At 41.4% G+C, this 25,525-nt stretch overlaps 1 protein-coding gene and 1 pseudogene across 1 annotated transcript in view; one reads left to right on the top strand and one right to left on the bottom strand.

The window, feature by feature from the left end:
* The first annotated feature begins 3,062 nt into the window (after positions 1 to 3,062).
* Positions 3,063 to 10,965, top strand: LOC118911403 (uncharacterized; annotated as a pseudogene).
* Positions 10,966 to 21,014: 10,049 nt separating this feature from the next.
* The window catches only part of FSTL1 (follistatin like 1), a 50,083-nt gene continuing 45,572 nt past the window's right edge, over positions 21,015 to 25,525 (bottom strand). The window contains exon 11 of the mRNA XM_036883420.2: positions 21,015 to 23,768. Coding sequence (XP_036739315.2) covers positions 23,724 to 23,768 — 45 coding nt within the window. The 3' untranslated portion in view covers positions 21,015 to 23,723. The remainder of the gene's footprint in view (positions 23,769 to 25,525) is intronic.

A 25,525-nucleotide genomic window follows, 5' to 3' on the forward strand; every position in this document is an offset into this window, starting at 1 on the left:
ATTCAGATGTGACTCACCTAGAGCCAGTAAATGGACTAGAAACAGAGTTCTAGGTTCATGTTGCAAATCAAACAAATCTGCATAGGATCAGCCTGACTGAACTTGACCCAGTGGGCATTCCACATAGAATGGCAGGGTGTTGGGAACCTCTGTCTGCTAAGGGTGCATCTGGTGGGCCTGAAGTCTGGAAGTGCCTGTGGGGACCTTCCTCAGACCCAGGAAGAGCTGGCTGGGTTATGCCGGCCCACACTCTTTCTTGGCTGAAGCAAATTTTCTGCCTTTTCTGTTTGTTTGTTTCTTACAGAATGTCTTTCCCTTTGGTGACTGTCAACATACTCCTATTTGTTCACAATGAAGGTGAGTCACTTTTCAAAAAACTTTTGTGGGTATTTCTGAAACAGCTTTGGGGATAGTGAGGAGAATAGTGATTTGGAGATTTTTGAAAAGCCAAGCAAATGATTTAATCTCTCTGAACCTCAGTCTGTTCATTTGTTAGATGGGAATAACAAAGCTGCATTTGTTTCACAAGAAATGGTGACGAACAGATAGAAAAATATAATAGACACAAACTGTAAAGCATTATTGTTTGTTCTATTTTTGTTTTTTTAATGTGAAAAGCCTCCCCACTGCCACTCCCAATTTGGTTTGTCCATTTAGGCCACATCTAGATAACTAACTTATTCACACTTTAATTTGAACTGCCTCAAACCCAAAAAGTCTAAACAGTGACTTCTCCACTTCCAGTAACTCTGATAAATGCCAGTTTAGAGTATAGTATCACAGAATATTTGAAATCAGGTCTATCCTCGAAAACCTGGAAGGCACTCAACACAGGGTTTATGTAACTTTTTGTACTCAGTTCTTCAATGTATTGAGACGAATAGTATATACATGTGGGAAATGTTAAGACAGTTCATCTAGCCAAAAGGATATATGCAAAAGTTTCTTTAAAAAAACCAAACACATGTATCCCCAACCTGCAATATAACTGCTTACAAAGTGACTAAATACATTTATAGCTCCCAGGCATATGCCATCTCTCAGCAGTTCTGCCAGTCCCTTAAAAGTGACAACAACTTGAAGTCACCCTCAAGCTCAGAGATCTACTCAGGAGTTAGTGCAAGGCCTGGACCACCCAGGTTACAGTTACTGGCTCTTTCCTTTTGTTGGTTGGATACTGTGTGTGTGTGTGTGTGTCTGTGCATGTGTGAGCATGTTTAGCGAGAGAAGTAAGGCCAAGTGAGATGGTAATCCACTCATACTCAAGAACACCCCAACCAAATAAATTAAAGAAATGCATGTGTGTGTAGGTCAGGAGAAAGGTATGTTACTATTATTATATCTAACATTTTATAGCACTATGACAGCCTACTGCTACATGTGAGGTGCTATAGTAGTGTTGTTGGGCAGCTATGTCTGGGGAGGTCTCTCTCTGTGCTCTAGGTGAAACCTCAACCTGCATGAGGGAGGGTTCTTGACTCTGATGGAGAAAGAATTCACCAGCTGGTTGGAGGAGTGTAGATAAGGAAGGAATTCATTGAAGTGAGAGTAGCAGTGGATGGCAGCAGCCATGCAGGCAGCAGAGAGCAAGAGAGACCAGAGGGAGGAAAGAAAAGTTCATTGAACTCCTACTCAGCACAGGGCCAATCCTTTGCCAACTTCTGGAGCCAGGGTCACCTGGAAACAAAGTCCCTACCACCAGGATTTGGGGGAGCCACAGAGCATTGGGTGGAGTGAGATTAAGTTCTGAGAACTTGCCAAAGGCAAAGAAAGGAGATTTTGGAGCAGGCTACTAAAGGACATGATTGTACAGCTGCAGTCCTGTCTGGGCCACCCAGGCAGTGGAAATTTGCAAGCCCAAATCAGAGATCTCAGTAGCCCTTCCCTACTTGTCTGAAGTAGAACAGAGTTCTCGAGAAGACCCATTTTGTTCTTTAACTTAATCTATATGTTGTTCTCCCTCTTCTTCCAGTGCTTTAGTAAAAAGTAACTTGGTAACCAGGATAAGAGACAGAACCCATGTGGATAAAGAATGCTGAGATCTGGGTCAACACAGCCACCTAAATAACCCTGTTCTTGAGACAAAACTTCAGAGGAATTATGAATCACATGTATACACCATGTCTTATGCTGACCCCTACCCAAAAGGCCCTATAAAACAGAGTTCTCGAGAAGACTTGTTCTTAAGTCTAGAATATTGAATTAAATAGCAAAATAACAATGACACTTACACTGGGAAAAACAGTTTCTTTATTAACCTCCCAAAAGGCTTGGAAGAGTTAAGAGACAAAATGTAATAAGTTGAACAGTGAGAAGAATTTATTTAAGGTGAAGTACACACTCAAAGAAAGGGGAGTACAGTCAGCCTCAGAGATGAAGTATGTTTAAGGATTTATGTAGCGTTTGGAGTTTTATAGGGCCTTTTGTGTAGGGGTCAGCATAAGGCATGGTGTATACATGTGATTCATAATTCCTCTGAAGTTTTGTCTCAAGAACAGGGTTATTTAGGTGGCTGTGTTGACCCAGATCTCAGCATTCTTTATCCACATGGGTTCTGTCTCTTATCCTGGTTACCAAGTTACTTTTTTACTAAAGCACTGGAAGAAGAGGGAGAACAACATATAGATTAAGTTAAAGAACAAAATGGGTCTTTTTCACAGGCTAAGCAGATTTTACAATGGCATAACTTTTATCCCATTTCCCTGCCCAGGGAAGTCTATCTTAGTGGTATCTTTCTACAGTTTTCAAAGTGTTTTGCTACATTATTAACATTTTGCTGAGCTTTTCCTTGGCTTCTTGGGCCTTGGAAAGTAAAGACACAATGGCCTAGAAATAATATAGATTGAAATAGACAAAAGAGTTAGTCAGCTTCGAGCAAGACTGTATGCAGACACATCAGTCAGAAGCTGGCTTTCATATCATCAGTAGATCACGTTTCATGATTCATTGGCTAGAGCCTTTGCATCCCTGAGTCTGATGCCCTTTCTTTTGGGGCCAGAAAGGGTATAGCTGTAGCATGGCCTCCTGGGTATAACCTGAGAAGTAAAAATTAAAGACCCCTCATGGGTAAGCTACACATTCTTACATGAGAGCAATCTGGAAGAGAGGCAGCTTACTAAAGTATCTGCCCATCTGGTCCACTCCTTCTGTCCCTCTGAAAAATGACTGAGCCATGCCATATAAAAACAGTCCCAAGGTATTTCACCACAAGCCTGGGGCAGGTGTTCTTATTCTAATTCTACATAAGGAAACTGTAACTTAGAGGGATTAAGTGACTTCCCTGTTGCCAAATGACTAGTAAGGGGGATTTAGAATTAGAACTTGGACTTAGAAACCATCAGACTAGGATATTTTTATAACTATAATCCACTGCTTCTTGATTATAACCACATCAGACAAATAACAATTTAAGCAAGAGAGCACTTACTATTCTTATATGCAAATTCATTCTTCTGAAGGCTATTAAAGTTGTTTTTCCCTCCTTTCCATTCTCATTTGTTTCCCTGTGAATTCATTCAGTCATTTATTTAATTAGTTATTGATTCATTCATCAAACTTAGAATGAATGCCTACTGTTCGAAGAAGGAACATGGTTCAGGTGGACGGAGGGCTCTGGAGCCACACTGCCTGAATGTGAATCACAGCTCTATTGCTCACTAGCTGTGAGTCCCTGAGCAACTTACTACACCTCACTTTGCCTTGGTTTTCTCAATAGTAAATTGGGGATTATAATAATAGTACCTACCTCCATGTTAGTTTGCAGATTAAATGAATTAATTCAGGAAAAGCTCTTAGAATATGTCAAGCACATTGCAAACACTTAATAAATGTTCTTCAGAGAAACAGAACAAACAAAATCTATATAAAGAGGTCGTGTGATTTTGGAGGTGAGAAGTTCCAAAATCTGCAGTAGACAAGCTGGAGACCCAGGAAAGTGATAGTATATGTCCAGTCCGAGTCTGAAGCTTCAAGACAGAAGAAAAACCTCTGGTTCAGTTTGAGTCTGAAGGCCAGAAAAGACAGAAGTCTCAGCTTAAACAGCGAGGCCAGAGGAGTTCCCTGTTAATCAAGGGAGGGTCAGCCTTTTGTTCTACTCAGGCCTTCAACTGGTGGGATGAGGCTCACACACATTACAGAAGGCTATCAGCTTTACTCAGTCTACTGATTCAAATGTTAATCTCATCCAGAAACACCTTCACAGACAAGTCCAGAATAATGTTTGATCAAATGTCTGGGCACCTGTGACTCAGTACAGTTAACACATAAAATTAACCATCATACCTGATTGTCTTACTGTGTCAAGTCCTGTGCTCAGCACTGGTGAAACAGGACAGTTAAGATATGGTGTCTGTCCACTGTGCATAGCCCAGGTCCCAACCCCTCCAATCTGCCACTGCTGGAGTGAGCAGATTGCATCTGCCATTAACCTGAAATGTCCCCTACTGGATGGTTCTCTGGCTACTCTTCGCTGGGCTGAAGATGTAAACCTGGGGGGAAAATAAATTCCCAGCCGAGGGCAAATTATCTTTGAAGAAAAAATCAGTCAAAGGGAGAAATAAAGTGGCAGAAACTCGTTTATTGATTACAAGCAGCCAACCACTTCTGCTCACCCATGTCCCTAGAGACCCGATGCAGAAAAGGGACCCCACCAAACCTCTCCAGTCCAGATATACCCTCACTCCCCCCACCCTTGCAATCACCTATTGATATGGAGATGGACTACTTCTCTCCACCTCTTGGAAACACCTACTGATACGGAGATGCACTAAGGCCAGGCGAGAGATTCTGGAAATGTTGTAATTTTACCCACAGTAGGCTTGGAAGCTTCCTTGCCTACTAACTTCACCATTTGGCTTTTCCCTTAGTGCTTCACTTATTTTTTCTTTGATTTCGTTTCAGCTCATTATGTCCATGAACCGACCAGCTCCTCCTCCTTTCTGGTGCTTGTTACCCACACAGTGTCTCTAGCAGAAGAAAAGATTGCCTTCCTACTGGAATCCCTACTTTCAGAATGCTTCAGTTTCATTATTCTGTCTTCCTCAATTTGGGAATTTAATTAGTCTTATAGGCTTGAAAATTTGGTAACTGTGTCCTGACAGGTTCTTTTTAAACTCTGAGAGGCCTCGTTTCCTTCTGTAGTGCTACAAGTATCTTACTTTGTGACCCTGACCAACTTTGCTTCCTGGATTTCAGTTTTGTCTTTTAGAAGCAGAGACATTTGACAGATGAACTCTGACTTGGAAGCCTAATTTATAAAATAAATTAGAGAGGGATTGTTCTGATTGAAGTGGCAAGGGAGTGGAGGTCTCACTGATTTGGTCTTGCCCTGACTATCAATGGCAAACTCCTGGGTGGGCTTTGGTGATCATAATTTGAAACGGTTGAATCAGATGATCTCTAAGCTGTCCTCCAGCTCTAACATATCAGGATTTTAGTCCATCTCATGTTTCTATGAATAGTACACTGTGCATGGCTATATTCCCCACAGGCTGACAGCTCCATCTATGGCTAACTTCCCAAACTGGTAGGTATTTCTGGCCAGGCAGGAGGAGTTCCGTATTACTCAAGAGAGGGGTAGCCTTTTTGTTCCCTTCTGGCCCTCAACTGATTGGATGAGGGCCATACACATAATAGAGGGTAATCAGCTTTAATTACTGATTCAAATGTTAGTCTCATCCCAAAACATCTTCATATGTACTGATTTACTGAAAATTTGTTTCTTCCTTTCTGATGTGTCTTCCTGGATTGCTGAGACTAAAGAGTAAAAAACTACATTTCAGAGATTCCTTTGCAGTTTGGGTTCTGGGAATGACATAAGCTCTGCCAATCAGACACATTTGCTCAAGGATTAAACTGGCAATTGATTAAGTGGGGAGAAAGTTGAGACATTTTTTGTATTGCCAGTGTTTTTCTAGCAGATCTGTTTTGGCTCTGGAGCCAGTACCTGCAATGATGACTTCCTGATTTACCAGTTTCCTAATATGGCGGAGGCTTCGGCTTCAGATAGATAATGTTAACAGCAGCTCTGCTGGTAGACCAACTCTGCAGCTTCGAGCTTCACATAATTTGGGGAAGGACAGAATGCAGACATTCCAACTCACATTCTGTGATCTTTGAGCTCATTCCTCCGGCCTTCCAATGATTTTGTAAATTTCTAATTCCCTATACTAAGTTTCTTCCTACTTGAAGTAGCTGGAGTGATTTCTTTTATCTGTTATTAAACCCTACCTGATACAGTGTTCACCGGTCTTTATGAGTACTTCACTAACTTCATTTCTTCTTTAACATTTTCAGTGTCAGAAGAACTATGGGTCCCTCCTTTCACTGATGTTACCCTGCCCTGCCATTTCTCCTTTGTAGAAGGCACAGAAAATCTTGAGTTTTCTTGGGAAAGAGAAGACATCAAAGAGGAATATTGAGGTAGATGTTGACAGAGAATTTTACCAATTTTTCAGGCACTATGATTTTTTTCAAGTTTTCTCAAAGCTGGTTTACCAGTTTCGCAATAACAGAGCAATTAGAGGATCAAAATTCCTTGTGTGAGGGAAGAGTCTTCTTGTTGGACTGGGCTGAAATTTCTGAGGGGACTCTATCACTTTTATTAAGAAATGTGGATTTCAAGGATAAAGCTATCTACATGTGTGTAGCCATCACAGCAAATGGAAGAGGTGAGAGTACAATTAAGCTAATAGTAGACGGTAAGCGAATTTATTGGATGAACTTGGTTTCAAGCTCTGTCTCTGTTCAAGGGATAAAGTGTAACTTTTCTCTTTTAGTGTTCTTTTTCTCTTCTACTCAAATTATTGTAGGTTCTTTTCATTCCCATTATGGTAATTGAAATACCATTTCATCTTAGCTACAAATATTGCTCTGAACCAAGTTGCTGTATTTGCACCTGCCTGCATCATTCATTCATTCAAACAAGCAAACAAAAAAATAAAAGAAAAAACAAAAACATTCACCTTATCCCAAACTCACCAAACAAATGATAACACTCAAAAACCAAAGTGTTACATAATATTCCTACATGAAAACTATGAGACAGCGTGTATGGTTTAGTGAGAAGAGCTGTGTATGGGAAGTTAGGAGGCCCAAGGTCCAATTCTGGGTGGCTCTGGACAACTCATTCAGCTTATCTAGGCTTCATTTCTCACTATTATGATGTCAAGTTGGACTGGACCAGTGGGTCTCCACATGCCCCAGGGCTCCTCACCCTTCTCAGAATTACCTGGAGAGTCATCTTCTCCCTACCAGAGGTCTCATGGGGAGGAGGGAAGCATGACAGAATTCCTCCAAGGTAGAAGTTGATAGAGATGGGAAGGTGGTGATGAGAATTATTTGTCATCTTCTATGATTTTCAACAGGGTGTTTGAGGTCAATGAAGAGTCTGAAATGAAACCCCCAAAGAGATGAAGATTCCAAAAATAAATGTAGCAGTAGTAGGTGAGACCTGGAGAGCAGGAGCATATGTATATTCTGATTTTCTCTCACTGTGCCTGTACTGGGGAGAGAGGTCAGTTCGGAGATACAGGGAAGTCAGAGTACAAGGTGAGGAAGGAATTTATTGAAGGGAGAGTGTCAGGGAATGACAGATTAGAATAGTAAAGGAAGCTCATTGAATTGCTTGCTACTTAGCATGGTGCACATTCCCTGCTAACTCCTTAAGCCAGTGTCACCTGACATCAGTGTCTACTTGGATCTACTAAGTCCCTACCACTCAGGATTTGGGGCAGCTGCAGAGCACTGGATGGAGCAAGATTATGTCCTGCGAACTTCCTAGAAACAAAGAAAGGAGACTTTCAGGCAGGCTACTAAAGAGCACGACAATAAACTGCAGTTCTGACTGGGGCACCCAGGCGATGGTAATTTGCAAGCCCAGATCTGAGCTCTAAGCAGCCCCTCCTTACTTATCTGAAATAGGACAGAGGGAGTGATGGTTTGAGCTTAAATTTAAAGAATTAGAATGACAAAGAAAAGTAAGAAAGACACATCACCGGAAAAACACAGAGGCAAAACTTTATAAGTTGAGCAGTGAAAAGTTTATTTGAAGCAAAAAGGTGCACACTCAGAGAAAGGGGAGTGTGGGCTACCTCAAAGATGTGCTGAAAGATTGGGAAAAGGCTATGCACTTAGAAAGCATGGGTAACCTCAGAGAGAGGTGTGCCCCTGAGGTTTAGGGTCTAGGGCTTTACAGGTGATTGAAGATTTTTCAGGAATGCTACAAAGGGCCAAGTGCAGACTGGCCAAATTGTCCCAGAATGTTCATCTTTGTTAAGACATTAAGTTTCTTCTTTTTTTTTTTTTACTTAACACAAGAAATGTACTGCTTTGATTCCTTTTCAGGATATCAACTTCTGTCTGGAAGCATATCAATCAAGACTGTCTGCCCTGCCTCCAAAGTGGGCTGAGCCACTGTCTGTTTGATTAAAATGCAATCTTACCTTTAAGATTGAATTCTTTCTGAATAAGCTGGGCCTTTCAGCAGGTGCTAAAGTAAATCTTACAATGGTACGTTCTGATTGATACAGCAAAAACATTGACTATGCTGAGATACTTTTCTTTATCTGGGGAGTATTCAAATATTCTGGGTCAAGTTGCTCCTGGCCTTCTGAACTTTTTATTTTTAACTGGTTAACTCTTTGAGTCCTTTCTAGTGGGCTTTACTGGCCTTATTCTCTTTCCACCCCACTGCATCAAAATTTTAACTATAGTGAATCTTAAGAAGTGTTAATATAAAAACTCAGGGCAAGATTTCTGCTAGCTTGATTCTATTGGGGCTGCAATGAAAAAAGAACTGATTGTTTTGCTATTTTTTCCAACCAGACTCTGAAATGCCCCAGGTGCAGTTTGATAGGACTGATGATGAGGATATGGCCACATACCTTACACCCAGTGTGACCTGGCTGGGCCAGGCAGAGGGGGACCTGAGCAACCACAGTACTGTGGAGGTCTTGGAGGAGCAAATAAGTGGCTTCTACAGTATGTTTTCCGTCCTGAGAAACCCTGTCAAGTTAAATGAGAAATACGTCTGCCAAATAACAGAGACAGATGTGAACAACCAGCCCTTCAGAATCATCTGCAAGTACCTGAGTAAGTCAGTGAAAGCAGGGTGTATGAGCCACAAAGGAGTCATCACTCATCAATATTTACTGCATACCAAATGTATCAGGCATCCTGGGCATGTTGGAGATTTAAAGAAACATCAAGAACATAAGCTTACAGCCTATGGCAAAAGAAGGTTGTGAGGTAGACTCTCTTCAGGTTTAAAAAGACCATACCCCAGGAGTTGACCGCTCTCACCCCAGACCCATGAGGCTCTTACTGTCCAAGAGGCTTCTGTTCCTCTGCAACTTCATGATGCGACAGGCTGAATGGTCATAGCTGCTCTTTGTCAATCAGCCTCTTACCACATGCCTGGAACTTTACATATGTCATTTTAAGTCCTTGCTTCAAATCTGCAAGGTAATTGTTATTGCTGTCCCTCTCCTATATGAGAAAACTGAGAAGTTAAATAATTTGACTAGGGACTTGGCTAATAAGCACAAGAGTTAGGATACTAACACATTCTTTCTGAATCCAAATCTCTCATACTTCATTTTCTTATACCACGCAGCATTTCTATATCTAAAGCTATAGACTCTGGAATAGATCTAAATCATGTAAGTCTGGGGAAGGGGAGCCCCTCTGCGATGAGTAATGAGGCTAGAAAAGAAGTCATGCTCGATCCATGAATCTTGGACAGCCTTTATGTTGCCATTAACTGTGATGTTAGGATGCAGATTCTGTGGAATCCTTCAGTGCCTTGAGAGGATATTTGACAGATATTTTTTGTGTCTGTTTAATTATTTCTAAGGTGTCCCCATATTCCTTAAGGAAGGATCCAAGGATTTGAAAGCATGTAAGAAAAAAGCATATAAGCATATGAGAAAAGGAACATATGTTTATTGAACAGATACTGTGTGTCAGAGTGCACCTAGGTAATTTTACAACCACTTTTAACCCCACAGTGACTTGTGAGGTAGATACTTATGTATCTTGGTATATACATAGGATTGGAATTGCTAGATCATATGGAGACTACTTTTTAACGTTCTAAGGTTAGACTTTTATCTTTTGAGGTGTTTCCAGACTGTTTTAAGAGGAACAGGTTCATATAGTGAAAGACCAACTAATTTGAACCTTTTCCTAAAAAGAAAAGTAAAAGATTATTTTACTTTGGCCTTAAATATTTAAAGGGCATTTATAAAATAGATGCTGATTTGCTATCCATGAGATTTCTGGAGAAGATAATAAAATGGAATAATCATAAATTCAAACATGAAGATTTCAAAATAAAGTTTAGACATTTTCAGAAGTGGAGTAGGTTGCTGAAGAAGGGTTTTGAATCTCTAGCCAGGCGTGTAGATGTGTGTGTGTTATATGGGTTCAATAAAAGCAGTAGTAAATACTTGAACAGAGAGCTCTTACATGGCTTCAGGTGCTGTTCTAAAGCTTTCATATATTTATTTATTTAAACCTCATGGTAACCATGTGAAGTAAGTAATATTATTACCTGTATATAAATTAGAAAATAAAAATAGAGGATGCAAAGTTAAATTTGAATTTCAGATAAACAACAAGTATTGCCTCATATGTATTCCCCCAAATTACTTGTTATTTATCTGAATAAATTTAACAAGGTGTTCTGTATTCAATCTGGCATTTAATAGATGGGGAAGCTAAAGTGCAGAGATGGCAAGAGAATTCAAAACTCACTGGGAGAACAGAAAGAAGAAACTAAAGAACAGTCACTCTCATGCTCTGCGCTTGTCTGTAGAAGAGTAGGGGCCAGAATCAGGGACAGGTTTGCAGGCCCTTTCCTCTCCTATTGTGCTGTCTTTAGGAAGCCAGTGGAGTCATTCACCTAATGATTCAGCAAATAACATAGAATGCTCAGTGGTGCCAGACATTGGCACTGTACCATGAAGACAAACAAGATAGACATAGATCCTGCCCACTGCAAGAGGGTGCAGAAGACACAGATCGAACCAGAGAACACTGCAGGGAGAGGACAGCCATGATGGAGAGAGCTGGGGCAGCAGGAGCGTGCCTCCTCTCCTGGCTGAAGAGGCTAGCATCGGGTAGCATTACGGTCTCCAAGCCGTGCCCCCAGACCAGCAACATTGGCACCACCTGGGAGCTTTTTGGGACTGCAAGTTTTCAGGCCCACCTAAGACTTATTGAATCAAAAACTCTGGGGATAGGCCAGATTAAAATAAAAACTTTGTGTTTTAACAAGGCCTCCACGTGATTTTGACCCACTCTCAAGTTCAAGAATCACTGGTGTAGGGCATTGGCCCTCAGGGTGAAGACACCCAGACATCTCTGGCCTATCCCTGCCTGTGGGATGGGGTGCCATCTGCTCAAAGCCCTGAGCAGCCAGTGAGCAAAGCAGAGCTCCCAGCCTATTGCCCCATTCCTGTAAAACAAGGCTAGCTACTCAGAGATGTAAGCATCCTGTTTTGAGTTGTCCTTTCCTTGAAAGGAATTAGAAGAGGTGTTACTCATTCCCCAGACTATTAAGCCTTACCCATACATTCATGAGTATTTAGCCATCTTTGACCATTATGGCAGGCTACAGACTCTCTTTTGGGATGGTAAGATATGTTATTAATGAGCTGACTTCAAGGAAATCCCTGTTTTATGCCCACCAAAGTTTCAACACCTAAAAAAAGTCCTGGGAATGCCAAGATCCCTGTATTTTACTTTTCTTCATCTCCTTTCACGGATGTATTTGTATGAGACCCTTTGGGATCCAGCATCTGCCTATTTTTCCAGCCTCATATCTCACTGCTTTTCAACACACAGCTATTGCTCATTGCTCTAAGCTTACCGACTACTTGTGGTTTCTCAATTGTGTTTCTTTTTTCATTCCGCCAGGTCTGTGTAGAGACTCTGTCTGTGGATTGCCACATGGATTCCTGCTCATCCTTTAAGATTTGGCTCCGACTTTGACCCTTCTTAGCCTTGCTACTTTCATTTCCATTTGTTCAATATTTCATTCATTCATTCAAATATTTGTTTCACTACGACTCTGTGAGATACTCTTTGAAGCGTGGAAGATGCAGCAGTGAACAAAACAAATCCCTTCCCTCCTGGAGCTTACATGCTAGAGTGGGGCAAAATAGGCAGTAAGCAAGCAGATCATTAAAATATAAAATATGTCACTGTATGAGTCCATTTATGTGAAATACCCAAACAGGCAAAAATAATTATGCTGTTTGAAGTCAGGATAATGGTTAATCTTGGAGTATGAAATGGGGTTAGTGGCTGGAAAAGTGTGAGGAGAATCTGGGGTACTGGTAATACTCTCTCGATCTGGGTGCTGGTTACATGGTTATATTCAGTTAGTGAAAATTAATTGAGCTGACACTTGCATGTCCTTTTCTATATACACTTTATATTTCAACATAAAGTAAATATATGTGTGGAATATCAAATGGTGAAGAGTCACATAGAGAAAAATAAAGCAGGGAAGGCAGATTGGAAGGAAGGGAGTGTGGGATAGAGGGAGGAGAGCTGCAATTTTAAATAGGCTGTCCAGAGAAAGCCTTAATGAAAGGTTGTTTTAACAAAGATTTATGGGAAGTGAGGCAGCCAGGCCTTGAGGTGGGTGGATTTGAGGAAGAGCAAAGGAGGCCAGTGGCTGGAATGTGGAGAATGCATGGGAGTGTAAGCAGCAATATCAGAAAGATAGCAGGATTAGGCGATGCTTTGCGGCCATTGTAAGGGTTTCCACTTTTGCTCATTCTATGGCAAGAGATGGAAAGCTTTTGGAGAGTTTTGAACAAAGGAGTAGAATGGTCTGACATATGTTTTGAAAGTGTTTTTGGCTACTTTTGAGAAAAGACCCAGATAGGGCAAACACTGGAGCAGAGTGACCAGTTGGGAGATTGTTATAATAATCCAGGTAAGAGAAGATGATGACTTTATCCAAAGTGGTAGTGGTGGACGTAGTGAGAAAGGAGTGGATTATGTATGTATTTTTGAAAGTGGAGCAGATAAGATTTGCTGACAGATTAGGTGGCAGGTGTGAGGGAAAGAGGAGATGATGACTAAGGTTTCTGCCCTGAGCAACTGGAAGAGAGGCATCACCATTTATTCTGATCAGGGAGTCTGGAATTTGCTGTGGAATGTATGAAGTTAGAGAAGTCCATTTCAGACATTTGAGAAGCAATGTTGAGTAGGTGGTGGCATATGAAATTGGAGTTTAAGAAAGAGGTCCAGGTTTGAAACATAAAACTAAGAGTTATCAACCTATAGGTGTTATTTTAAATTATAACACTAGAGGGGCTCACCAAGGAAGGATTATAGATGGAGAAACTAGGAAAGTGTTATGAGCTGGAAGCCAAATGAAGAGAATGTTTTGGGGAGGAAGGAGTGATGACCTGTGTCAAAAGCTGCTGACAGATAAAGTAAAATCAGGACTGAGAATAAATAATTTGAGAGAAGGAACATGGGCAACTTTGGGGGACTGAGAATAACATAGGTAACAAAGAGAACAGTTTGATTCAAAGGCGAACTACAGAGAAATGTGTGTTAATGAGAAAGTTATTCTTTCTCATTTTTCTTTTTCTTTTTTTAGATGGCAGAAACAACTGTATTAATATGTTGATAATGAACAAATGGAGTGAGAAGAGTTGATGCTGGTGAGGGGAAAGAATTACTTAGTAATGTCTCTCAGTAGGCAGAGGGGATGGGGTCTTAAGCACGGGTAGAAGGGCTTGCCTTAAGTAGGATTATGTGAAAGAGGGTAAGGCAGAGTATGTGGGCACAGATGCAGACAGATGAGTAGAGTGGTAGTGGGAGCTTGTGGGAATTCTCTTCAGCTTGCTTCTAATTTTCTTAGTGAAATAGGAGGCACATTATCAGCTGAGTGTGAGGCGGGTATGGTAGTGTGCATTGTTTGAGGAGAAATAATGAAGTAGTCATCTAGGAGAGTAGGAGAGAATAACAAGAAACATTAACAGGCTTCCAGGCATTAATAATGGCACTTTTGAGGTTCATGATTGTAAATTCAAAGTGAGGGCACCCAGCATGGGCTGTGTGTTTTCCTCTAGCCACATACAGTTGCTTGTGTGTAGACACAGAATGGGAGGAGGGTTGGGTTAACCAGATGTTGGGTTTTTGCCATACAAGTATGACAAAGTCAAGTAGATGTGTGCTAGAAAATGATGATAATAATCAATCATGGGATCTGAGTGGGTTAGAAGGGGCAGGATGTGAAGCAGGGGAAAGGAAAATGAAAATGTCATAGGATCACTGGGTTTTAGGTCCAATGGCAACCAAAGAATTTTTAGTTGGGTACTAGAGGTATGAGCTGGAAGGATAGAAGATGATGGATGGAGAGTTCCAATGCTTGAAATTGAGATAATGGAGTAGTTGTGGTTATTGCTAATGAAAATATCTAAGTTCTAAACATGGGGAGGGTGTCTAAGATAAAATGGAAAACAATATCGTTGGAGGGAAAAAGGCTGAGGTCCAAAGGAGTTCAGTGGATGGATCATATATGAGATAGTGACACCAAGAATTATGCAGCAGCAATGTTGGATAGCTTGACAAAGCCAGCACCTAAAATCAAGGAATGGTAGTTTTTACAGTAGAAAACTGTAACATGAATGGGTTACAAATGGAAAAGTTTAATGGGATATTTTAAGCTAGAGGTATGTAGAGAGGAGAGGAGAGGAGAATGATCTGGAAGCCATAATGAAAAGCAAGCAATTCACTTACCCCAAGTACATGAAGGATATGGGAAAGAGAACCAGTCGCTTGAAAGGGCTATTGGGGAAGGAGAGTCCTCAGAGGGGAGCGGGATTTCAGTTAGAGTGAGAAGGTGAGAGAAATGTTCACAGAAGCTGAGAACAGAAAGGGTTTGCTGATGGTTGATAGCAAGTTCTAGAGGGCGCAGTAGAGCATTTCATAAGTTGGGAATGGGTAGGAAATAGGGTCAGAAAAGGGAAGGCGCAGAACCACATGGGGTTTCGATTCGATGGGAAGGATACACTGAGGGCATTGGCCTCTCAGGGGTGGTAAGGAGCAACAGGAAGAAGCCATGATGAGATCAGATATGGTGCTCTGAAGGCAGACCCTGATGGCAAAGCTGTGAACTGTGGGGGAAAGAGGGTGAGGGTGTTGTCAGGAGCACAGAGTTCTGAGGTCCCCCTTCACTCTCTGGGATGGAGGCATGGAGGCCAGGGTGGAGCTGACTTACCTAGAACACATGAGCTCTGGGACTCCCTTTTGATTCTTGTGGGTGATGGTGTGGAAGCTGGAGAAAGAGAAGCAATAGCCACGAACAATCACTCAGGTTGTGCATATTACAACTCATGGGTGCTCCATTTACACGGATTTTAATGTGACCAGCAGCCCTGGAGGACTGCAACGTGATTGTGCTGGAAAAGCACAGTCTCCTTTGCACCTCAAACACATTGTATTTGCAAACTGATGTCGCTGCTGAAAGTCATAATTTATCTTGTCATAAGACTATGAATCCCTAACAGGCAGGAACCCTGTTCACCTTTCTCTCTTTTCTGGCTCCTGACACGTACTGGGCCTTTAGAATAGGTGCTGCTGGCTCTCAGCTCGCAAGTCTTACCATCATGGCCCCAGAGGTGCAGAATGACTTGGAGCCTTGAAAGGGAAACACACAGCCTCTGTTCCCCATCCTAGGATGCACCAGGAGCACCCCCCCATCATTCTCCCATTACAGGCTTGCAAGCTGGCGAGCCAATTCGGCACTTGTTCCTCGGCCTGGGACAAGTTCCTTCCAGAGCGTACCAGTGGGATTTTCTGACCGACCACATCCATTCCTCTTACATGTGTCTCAGCACCACAGACCTAAGAAACATGGTAGAGCTTGTCCAAGGCCCAGGGCCTATTGTGCTTCTGCTTCCCTTCTCTCTCTGAAAGTTGGTAGAAAACATCCCGTTCATTTCCCTTTTCTCTTTTTATTTCTCTAATCATTCCCGAAACAACACTGTCAAATCAATGAACGAGTAAATCCATATTCTACTTTACATGAAGGAGAGCCACTAATGGGGAATGAGAGTTATCTGAAGGCTACTGCTCTTAGCAGGAACAGAGAGAATTCATTTTTCACAACTGTCCTTTCCTCTATGACTTTCAGAAACACATGGTAGCTGAATGCAGGGTTTGCCGCTAATACAACACCCCAGCTTACTGTGTTTCTTTCTTTTTTACAGGGAGAAAGTATCCTCATACACATGACTACTATTAAGAGATGTGAGTGACACCTGCCCGAGGACGGAGCTGTCTTGCCTTCAGCCATCAGAACTCCTGATTTTCTCTTGTGGATGATGTTCTTTCTGTCCTAGGCACCTATTTGTCCTCAACAGAAGAAAAGTAAAGAGGTAAGAGGTCCAACATGTCAGATGTTGACAGAAATTATAGGATCTCTCCTATTTTCTCTCTTTTAGGTCTGTATGTTGAAGTCTTGTTTCTTTATCTCTAAATTTTGTTTTATTTATAAGATTTACTTTTATTTGACCATAAACCTTTCCCATGTTAAATTCCCTGAATAAAATTTAAAAATCTCAACTGCAAAGTGAAAGATTATCAAAAGCCTGATGAATGATCTACTTTGTATTATTTCATTGCTGTGGTGCTTCAGTGACAATTTGCTGAGTTCAGGGCAGGACAGATTTTCTCTAAGCTGGATTTTGTGGCTTTTGGTAGTGATGTTACATGGGCACTTTGCTGAAACAAAGGAGAACCTGAAAAAGAGCTATCTTCCTGATACTGATTATAGATGGGAATTATTCTATTTGTAAAAGCCTTCTCTGGGCAATACTGAGCAAAGGCTATGGAAATCTTGTAAAGTCAGAAATATATAACTAATTCTTGAACTTTTTCTGTTTGCCCAATTAACTTCAGAGTCTTCTATTCTTAAACCCCACCTTCCAAATCTCTCTTGTCTCTGTGCTTTTTATACAGGTTCTCCTGTCTTCCTTTAGGAGAGACATGGTGCAGTATCTTTCCCGGGCCTTGTAGGAAACAAGCTTAGGTTATGATAGAGAGGAGGAAAAGGCATATAAGAGAAAAGATAGAAAATTGTCCAGAAACCAGAGATTTTAATTGGCTCAAAACCCAAGTTTTTGAATCACTGGATTCAGTTGATAAAATCCTTTCAATGGAGAGAGGACATTTGTCTGCTTTTAAAACCTCAGCATAGACTGTCCCAGGAAGAAGGCACACTGGGGAGCTTGGTGCAGTCGTACAGAGTTGACATCTGCATTCCTAAGGTCAGTTTTCACTAGGCCAAACCTTTGAGGTGTGTGCTGGGAGACCTGCACTGGAAGAATGACATCTGGATGTATCATCTTGGGGGATCATATTTCAGGAAACTTAAGAGACCTGGCCTGAACTGTATAAACTTATCTACTTGAAAGAAACCAAAGTAAGAGGACATGCAGATAGGTATTAGAACTAAACCAAGAGACTTATGAATTATTTATGTGAGCTCAATAATTACATAATAGAGAACAGCGATTAGGAATTAATGGTTGATGTGATGATTTTTAAAATAAAGGGAAGCATTATGGCATGGTAAAATGAACATAAGAGGGACCCAGGTTTGAATCCTTACTCTGTTCCTTGCTAGATGTGTGGTCTTAGACTAGTTCCTTAAACTTTATGAACTGTATGTTCTTTATCTGTGAAGTATCTTTTTCACAGGGTCACTGTGAGAATTAGAGGAATGTACAATAGGTGAAAATAATTGGTAATAATGACACTTGACACTTACATAACACTTCCTATGTGCCAGAGACCTTTTGAAAAAAATTATATACATTTGCTCATTGAATCTTCAAAAAAAGAAAAGAAAAAAAGGATGAGGTAAATACTATTATTATGTCCTTTTAAAGAGGAAACTGAGACACTGAGAGGTTAAATAACTTGCAGAAGTATAGAGGGCACAGGCAGAGACAGGATTTAAACCCAGGAAGCCTGGCTGTTAACATTACAACATATAGTTGCTCAGTAAGGTATTAACTACAGTAAGAATGATGTAATGATACAGGTCCGTTAGAACGAAGTTGAAACCTAAGACTAGTAATGACTGACATGTATGAAAGACAAAGAATATGTGAGAATATGAATATTACTGGGTCCCAGCTTTATCTATGGAGCCTCGTGGAAGAATTATGGAGCAAACATTTTGTTTTCAGTTGTTACTGTTTCTTGGAAAATGACAACTTCTACTAACTTGTGTAATTTAAAACTAAGCTGGAATCTGTGAGAATAAAATCCCTTTCCTTTTGTAGGTAAAGATTTCCTTTCAAACATGTTTCATCCTCTTGACAGTTTTATACAGGTTTCCTGGTTAAATATTTTATTCTTATTCATTAACTATCTTGTCTCTTCTTTTCCTGATGGCTTCTTTTTAGAGGCCTCTTTCTTATTGAACCACAGCATGTCAGGTATGACCTGTGCATTCCAGGGATAATCGTAGGGGGCATTTCCTGTTCCTCTCTCCTCAATTCATTTTAACCCATTTTCCAGCCAGTTGTGTTGCTCCAACCCATACACGCATGGTGGTTCCTTCTCAGTTTTAACCTCTCAATAGAACCCACAATTTCATTTCCCATCTCAGTTCTTTACATCATGTGCTCTCATACATGAATCTAACCTGCTGAGCCATTTTTCTAACCATGTATACTCTTTGTTAATGATGCCATGAGGAAGGAGAAATACATAGTTTCTCAAAAGGGTTCTCTTTATCATGGACCCTCCAGACTCAACTTTTCTTTTTTTTACTTGATACATTCTCCCTAGGCCATCTTGTCTACACAAAGTTGTACTGTCTCTATACTGTCTAATCCCAGATCTTTATTTCCAGTCCAGATCTTTACCAGTATGTTCCTATACAACCAATCACAAGATGTCTCCATTTGGATGTCTTAAGGCAACTCAGATTCAATCTGTGTAAAACCAAATTCATCATCTCCCATTCCCTCCTTCCTCCCTTCCCCAGCCAAGTGCCCTCTCCTGCTGTCTTACCAATCTCAGGAAATGGCATGACTATCTACCAGGTTGTCCAAGCTGGAACCTTGGAGACATTCTCATAGGCAGTTCTATAGCCCACCTCCGTCAATGCTACCTTAACCTTCTGTTAACCCCCGCTGCCATCATCTTCATTCAAATCACCTTTATTTCTCACCTCATTCCTGAAATGGCCTTCTAACCAATCTACTACTGCTAGGTCTTATCACCCTCATGATAAAGGGCTAATAACAATATACGAAGAGCTATTACAAACCAACATGAGAAAAGCCAACAACCAATAGAAAAATGAGCAATGGGAAGGAAAAAAAGGGACAAGAACCAGTAATTCATGGAAAGATGCTCGATTTCACAAAAGGAATAAAATAAATAAAAAATAAAACAACAAAATTTCCTCTACTAGAGGCCCAAAAGTTTGAAGACACACTGACTGCAAAAATATAGGGAAACAGACATGCTCAGTTTAAGTAATTCTGGAGCAAATGTAAATGAGTGCAATACTTTGAAAAACAATTGGCAGTTACAGGCAAACTTGTAAATACATCCTCTAAGAGGATATATTTTTCATTGTATTTTCTTTGAATTAATTTGCTTTTTGTTTATGATGTGCATATATTACTTTTTGATATGAAGTGTTATATAATTTTTAAAAACAAATCCTATTGACAGGAAGACCCTCTCATTCAGGCAACAGCATGATGCTTCTATCACGGAACAGCCCTTGGCAGTAGTCCAGGCCTTACTTTTTTTTGTCCCTCTTCCAGTGCTAGAGTTCCTCCAGGACTCTGAGGGAATCTTAGTTCTACTTACGAATAAGTAGAACTAATTCTTTACCTTTCCTCCTTCCCCTTATTTCAGACATTAATTCAGGAGGACCAATGAAAATCGACAGAGGTGCTCCCAAACTAAAGCAAATCAAACCAATTTGTAGTAATTTGCACAACTCATGACATTACATTTTGATTACAGGAAACTTATCTTCTGAATTATGCTCCTCTCAGGCTATTTTCATTTGTTTTTACTTCCTGAACATATACATACTGCAAGAGAAAGAAAAGTGCTGGTAGAAAGAAAGAAAAGCATGGTAAAAGAGAGGTCAGCCAGTATTTAAAAGTGGTTGTAGGCAAGGTACCCTTCAAATTGGGTTGAAGATTCCCTTCTGAAAATGAAAACTTGGAGAATCAAACTGATTAACAAGATTAGGAATCTGTAGCAATAACACGACTGGAGGTTGCCTTTTAATATTTGATTAGGTTTGGGTAAAATGTCAAATTCAATTCAGGTGACTTGGCTATTATTTTAGAGAAGCAAGACTTCTACGATGTGACTAAAAGTTTAAACCTCATAACCCTTAAGAGCTCTTCTGTCAGATGGAATTAGTGGAGGTGAGGAGTGCATATCTCCAAGAATCACTAGGGGAGACGGAAAGCAGGCATTGGTCATGTCTCCCCAGGTGGAGCAGAACAGAGAGGGTCTTACCCAGCCAACGTTCGGTCCACTTGGAAATGTTATCCAGTTTACATGTGTATCAGGTAAGACATTAAGGTTATCCAACCAGATGCTGGCATGTTCCCTGTATCACCTTCCCAAGCTTACTTGGCTTCTCATACAGGTTTACATGCAGCCAGCTGCCTGTTGCCATTCCAGTCTCGTAAGACTCAGAGGACCTTTAGTTGTCATGTATTTTAACCTCTTCCCAACTCAGGAATGCTCCCTGGCTCCTCATCACTTCCTACTCCAGATTCACCATCCATGACTTTTTGAAATAAGCCAGCCCTATCAACCCCTGTGTAACCATTCCCTCCCAACCGCAGTTCCCCAATTTTATTAGGAGAAACCTTTCAAGACTCTTTTAAGGCTCCTGAAAGCCAACCACTTTCATGGGGTAAATGGTTATTACTGTTCTCCTAACTTTATTTGGCCCTAACTTGGGGGAAGGAAACCAATACAACTATTATTTTAATTTCTTTATTTATCAATAGTATCCCCTCCCACAAAAATCAGGAGTTACAAAAACAAGTTAAATGCCATATAGAAGCCTACTAAATACAAACACATTTCACAAACACATGGGCAACAGAAACACTTTCAAACTGCTTCTAAAAATTTGACTATTTAAAAACATAAGTGTAAAGAAAGACATTCAGACTGGTCCACATGGGCTTATTAGCAGGTGGAGGAGCCCTGCTTTCCAAATATAGTGATGGAGTCCAGAGTCATGGCATGTGATTATGTTTCCATGGACACTGAATCTTAACAGATGTTGTAACATGTTTACAAAACCATATACACACAGAGAAAGCCCGAGGAAGTTTACAGTCTATGCCCTGTGCTTTTAGAAAGACGGAAGAACTGAACCTGATTTTTTTTGCTCCATGCAAAGCTCTATGCAAGACTCAAACTAGGCTATTTAGCAGCTTTCCATGAATGGTCATCAGATCGTGTGATTCTTGGGTGAACAACAGTGACCCTATTTCTGGGGTTGGGGGCAGGGGTGGGGGGATGGTGGAGAGAATGCAGATTTACTCTGGGGAGTTCAGTGTTGGAGGGGAAGGTAGTCCTGGAAGGCAATCACTGTCCTAAGTCTAAGTTGTGAGGAGACCCTCTGGCTTCTTGCTTTATGAGACTGATGCACTGCCCACTGCACCAAGAGGGCCCCTAGCTTCTTGCTTTAAACAAACTGGTACTCCTGCCCTCTCTTCCATAGCATTCAAGGGCTGGAAAACTTGACCAAGGCATGCTGCTGCAAGTTCTCCAAGGCGCTGGAATGGAGAGGAGCATTTCAGACTGCATAAGTGGGCTTTCAAGAGAGCTTTTAAGTGGGATACATAAAAAACAGAACTCTCAACAAAGTGGAAGGCTCTCCTTTGAAAGGAGACAAGGAAACTTGTTTAGAAGGAATTCCATTTTCAGGACAACTTTCTCAGAGTTGCCTGTGCAGAACAGTACACATTATTTCCCTCTGGTCTGTAGAGTTGCCTTCTGAAAAGATCTTCTGTCAAGTTTTTAATCTTTGTTACTCCATATGCACCTAAAACATGGTACTGAGAGGGGTTAACAAACACAGAGGTCAAAAGACAGGAACGACTGACTTCTCCACAGTCACAGTTATAAGATTCAATTTCCATATCCCCCCCCCTCTTGAAATGTACAACCTTCTTTTGGCCTACCTCTAAAGGGAAAGCTATTTCTATTTCCAAGAAGGCTAGAGATGAAATGCAGAAGTGAAGACAAAGTGGAGTGTGTTTCTTTTCCACGCTTCTGAGGCAGGCTTTACCCGAGAGGGCTCTACATCACAGTACAACCTGTGGGGCCATTCAGCCTAAGGTCAAATTTGGTCTTTTATTGTGGCTGTCTGACTCTTTCTTGGTATAACAACAAGGTTTCACTTATCCTAAGAAGAAGGAAAATCATGGGAACCTGTCACCTTCTGGACCAATTACCAGAAACACAAAACCTGTAATTTGTCAAATCAAAAGGGTAATGTATTCCTACCAACTCACTGAGGAAACTGAGGCCCAGAAATAGAAGAGACAGGGCCAAAGTCACTCTCCTAGTCAGTGGTGGGTCAGTGAGCACACTGACAGGCTGGGATATCTAACCCTTGCTTCTATGCTAGTCTCCATCTTGGGATACTGCTTGGCCTGAACTAATCAGAATAAATGAAAACAAATTAGCTTTTCGGATCTTGAAAGCTTTGTATGGAGATGCTTCTTCTTCCCCTGGCTTCTGAGACACCCACTGCTCCCCTGGCCAACTGTTGGTTCACTGGGAGCCAGGGGGCAAATTCCAGGCTGCATCTTGTGTGTGGCAGGGTTAGGGGGAGTCTGGGTTACAGCAATCCCTGCACCAGGAAGAACCCCAAATCCTCCCACCTCTGAAATGGGAGCACTACTGAAAAATAATTATCAAAGCTTAATTTCTAGTCAAGAAGATATTACACAACAACAATAACATAATGATAATAATCAAAGAATGAAGTCAACTTGCCAAAAAAAGTTTTAGAGAAAAATAGCACCTTTGGTAAAAAGTATTTAAAAAATTTGGTTAGGTCTCCAAGGGCCTCAAAGGATACAAGTACCTGCATCATTTGGGTGCCCCCTCCCAGAAACTCCAAGACTGGGGGACACTGGGTGGCTAGCAGGATGGCTGTGTGTCTAGAGGCAGCCATTGGCTGGGGTCATGAGGAGAAGCACAGATGCCGGAGGTCTGCCATGCTGATGGCAACAGAAGGGCCAGATGCAGAACGCGTTCTTCACTGAGCTTCCAAGCCCCTTGTCAAGGGACAGCCTGCTAAGTTCTCTCTGGCCTTGAGTGTACTCCCTGCAGCTTGGTCATCTCTGCGGTAGGCTCAGAAGTGGTTCATATCTTGGTCTGCTCCCCTCCCAACCCTGATGCAGTTTCCTTACTTGCTTCCAGCCCCGGAGTACCATTTATACCGTTTCAAAGCTGTCTTAGAAATGAAGGCGATGGCCCTTCACCTCCAAACCAGCCACCCCCATTTCCTTTACTGCAAAACAAATAGACAAAATAAAACTCATTGGTATACAAGCAAATACTGGTGATTTGGCGATTGCAGCAGACACTTGCATATACTGGACTCAGCGCAGAAGTGGAAGAGAAGGGCCGGGCTCAGGACCCGGTTCCTGGACGCCTCCTCCTTAGATCTCTTTGGTGCTCACTCTCTTGGTCTTTTCAACTGTTTGCTTTGAGAAGCAAGAGAAAATAAGCATTATGAAATATTAAAAAACCATAGGCATTTATCTAGCCCTCAAGACTTTGTACAGCATTGACAGACACATGCTATGCTAAATTTTAGTTATTTACCTGTCTGTCTCTTACATAGTTGAGAACAACTTGAGGGCAAGGACCATGTCTTATTTGTGACACGGTCATGTACAGGTTGTCACTGAATTAAGACCTGACCCCACTTGAACTCCTAAGAAACAACTAGGCCAGACATTATTAGGCCCATATTAAAGATGAGGAGGAGGATTCTACATGCAAGCACCACAGGATGTTCTGAATGCAAGTCCAGGAAATGGGCAACACCCTAAAGGCAGACTGCACAAGCGTGAACCCTGGCCACGGTACTTTCCAGGGGTCCTCGACATATTGTGAAACCTCTGTGCCTCAATGTCTTTAACTACAAAATGAGGGTAATAAAGTAGCCCTCTTAACAACAGTGGCTCATTTCTCCAAAGAAGCCATTCTTACAGCCAACAAGCACATGAGAAGATGCTTAACAGTGTTAGGCATTAGGGAAATGCCAGTCAAAACTACAATGAGATGCTGCTTCACACCCACCAAGATGGCTAAAATGAAAAATAATGGACCACGACAAATGGTGGCGAGTTTGTGGGAAAACTGGAACACTCCTGGTGAGCATGTAAAACGGGGCAGCTCCTTTGGGTCCTCCCACGATTAAACACAGAATTGCCATTCGACCCAGCAATTCCACTCCTAGGTATTACACCCAAAGGAACTGAAAACATGTTCACACAAAAACATGTATAAAAATGTTCATAGCACCATTATTCATCATAGCCAAAAGTTGAAAATGACCTAAATACCCATCAACTGATAAACGGATACACAAAATGTGATGTTATCCATACCATGGAATGTTATTTAGCCATAAAAAGGAATCAAGTACTGCTTTGTGCTACAAGGGTAAGTAAGCTGTGAAAACATCATGCTAAATGAAAGAAATCAGAAAATGCCATGTATTAATAAGATTTCATTTATATGTGTTCAGAATAGGAGACTCTATAGTTAGAAAGTAAATTAGAAAGTAGGTCAGGGGCTGGTGGAGGAGAAAAGATAAGACTTTTAATGCTCTGGGGTTTCTTTTGGGGATGATGAAAATATTCTGGATTAGTTTTGATGACTGACAATCTTGTGAATATACAAAAAAAACTGGGCTGTATACTCTAAAAGGGCAAATTTTATCTCAATAAAAATATTAAATAGGAAATTTAAAATGATAGTAGACACCATTGGTGCCCCACCCACAGCCCCGCCTTTCACATCTCAGTGCACCAGCATATGGCTTCTCACCACCAGCACCTGCATCTCCTCGCCTGAGGCTCTCTCTGGCTACTGGAGCCTGCTCAGTTCACACATGCTGGCAGGCCACAAATGCCAGGGAATTCATGTCTGCTAGTGGCAGCCCTCAGCCAATGGCTGGTAAGAGTTGGTTAGGAATACCTCAGCTCCTTGTCCCCTCAGGCACAGTAACTTTAAACAGAGTTCCACAGTGGGACTAAGCCCCACCTGTCCACAGAGCTGACTTGCCTGGACACACACTCATTACAGCTTCCTTCCCTTCCTGGGCTCGCTTCCCAACTCCCCTTCTGGTGTTTTCTGGCATTAACTCCCAAATAAACTATACGTGTGTCTTTGCCTTAATGTCTGCTTCTCAGGCAATTCACATAAAACAGAGACACTTAAAAATCGTGGC

The sequence above is a fragment of the Manis pentadactyla genome, chromosome 1 (assembly GCF_030020395.1).
Source record: "Manis pentadactyla isolate mManPen7 chromosome 1, mManPen7.hap1, whole genome shotgun sequence".
In the NCBI taxonomy this organism is placed as follows: Eukaryota; Metazoa; Chordata; class Mammalia; order Pholidota; family Manidae; genus Manis; species Manis pentadactyla.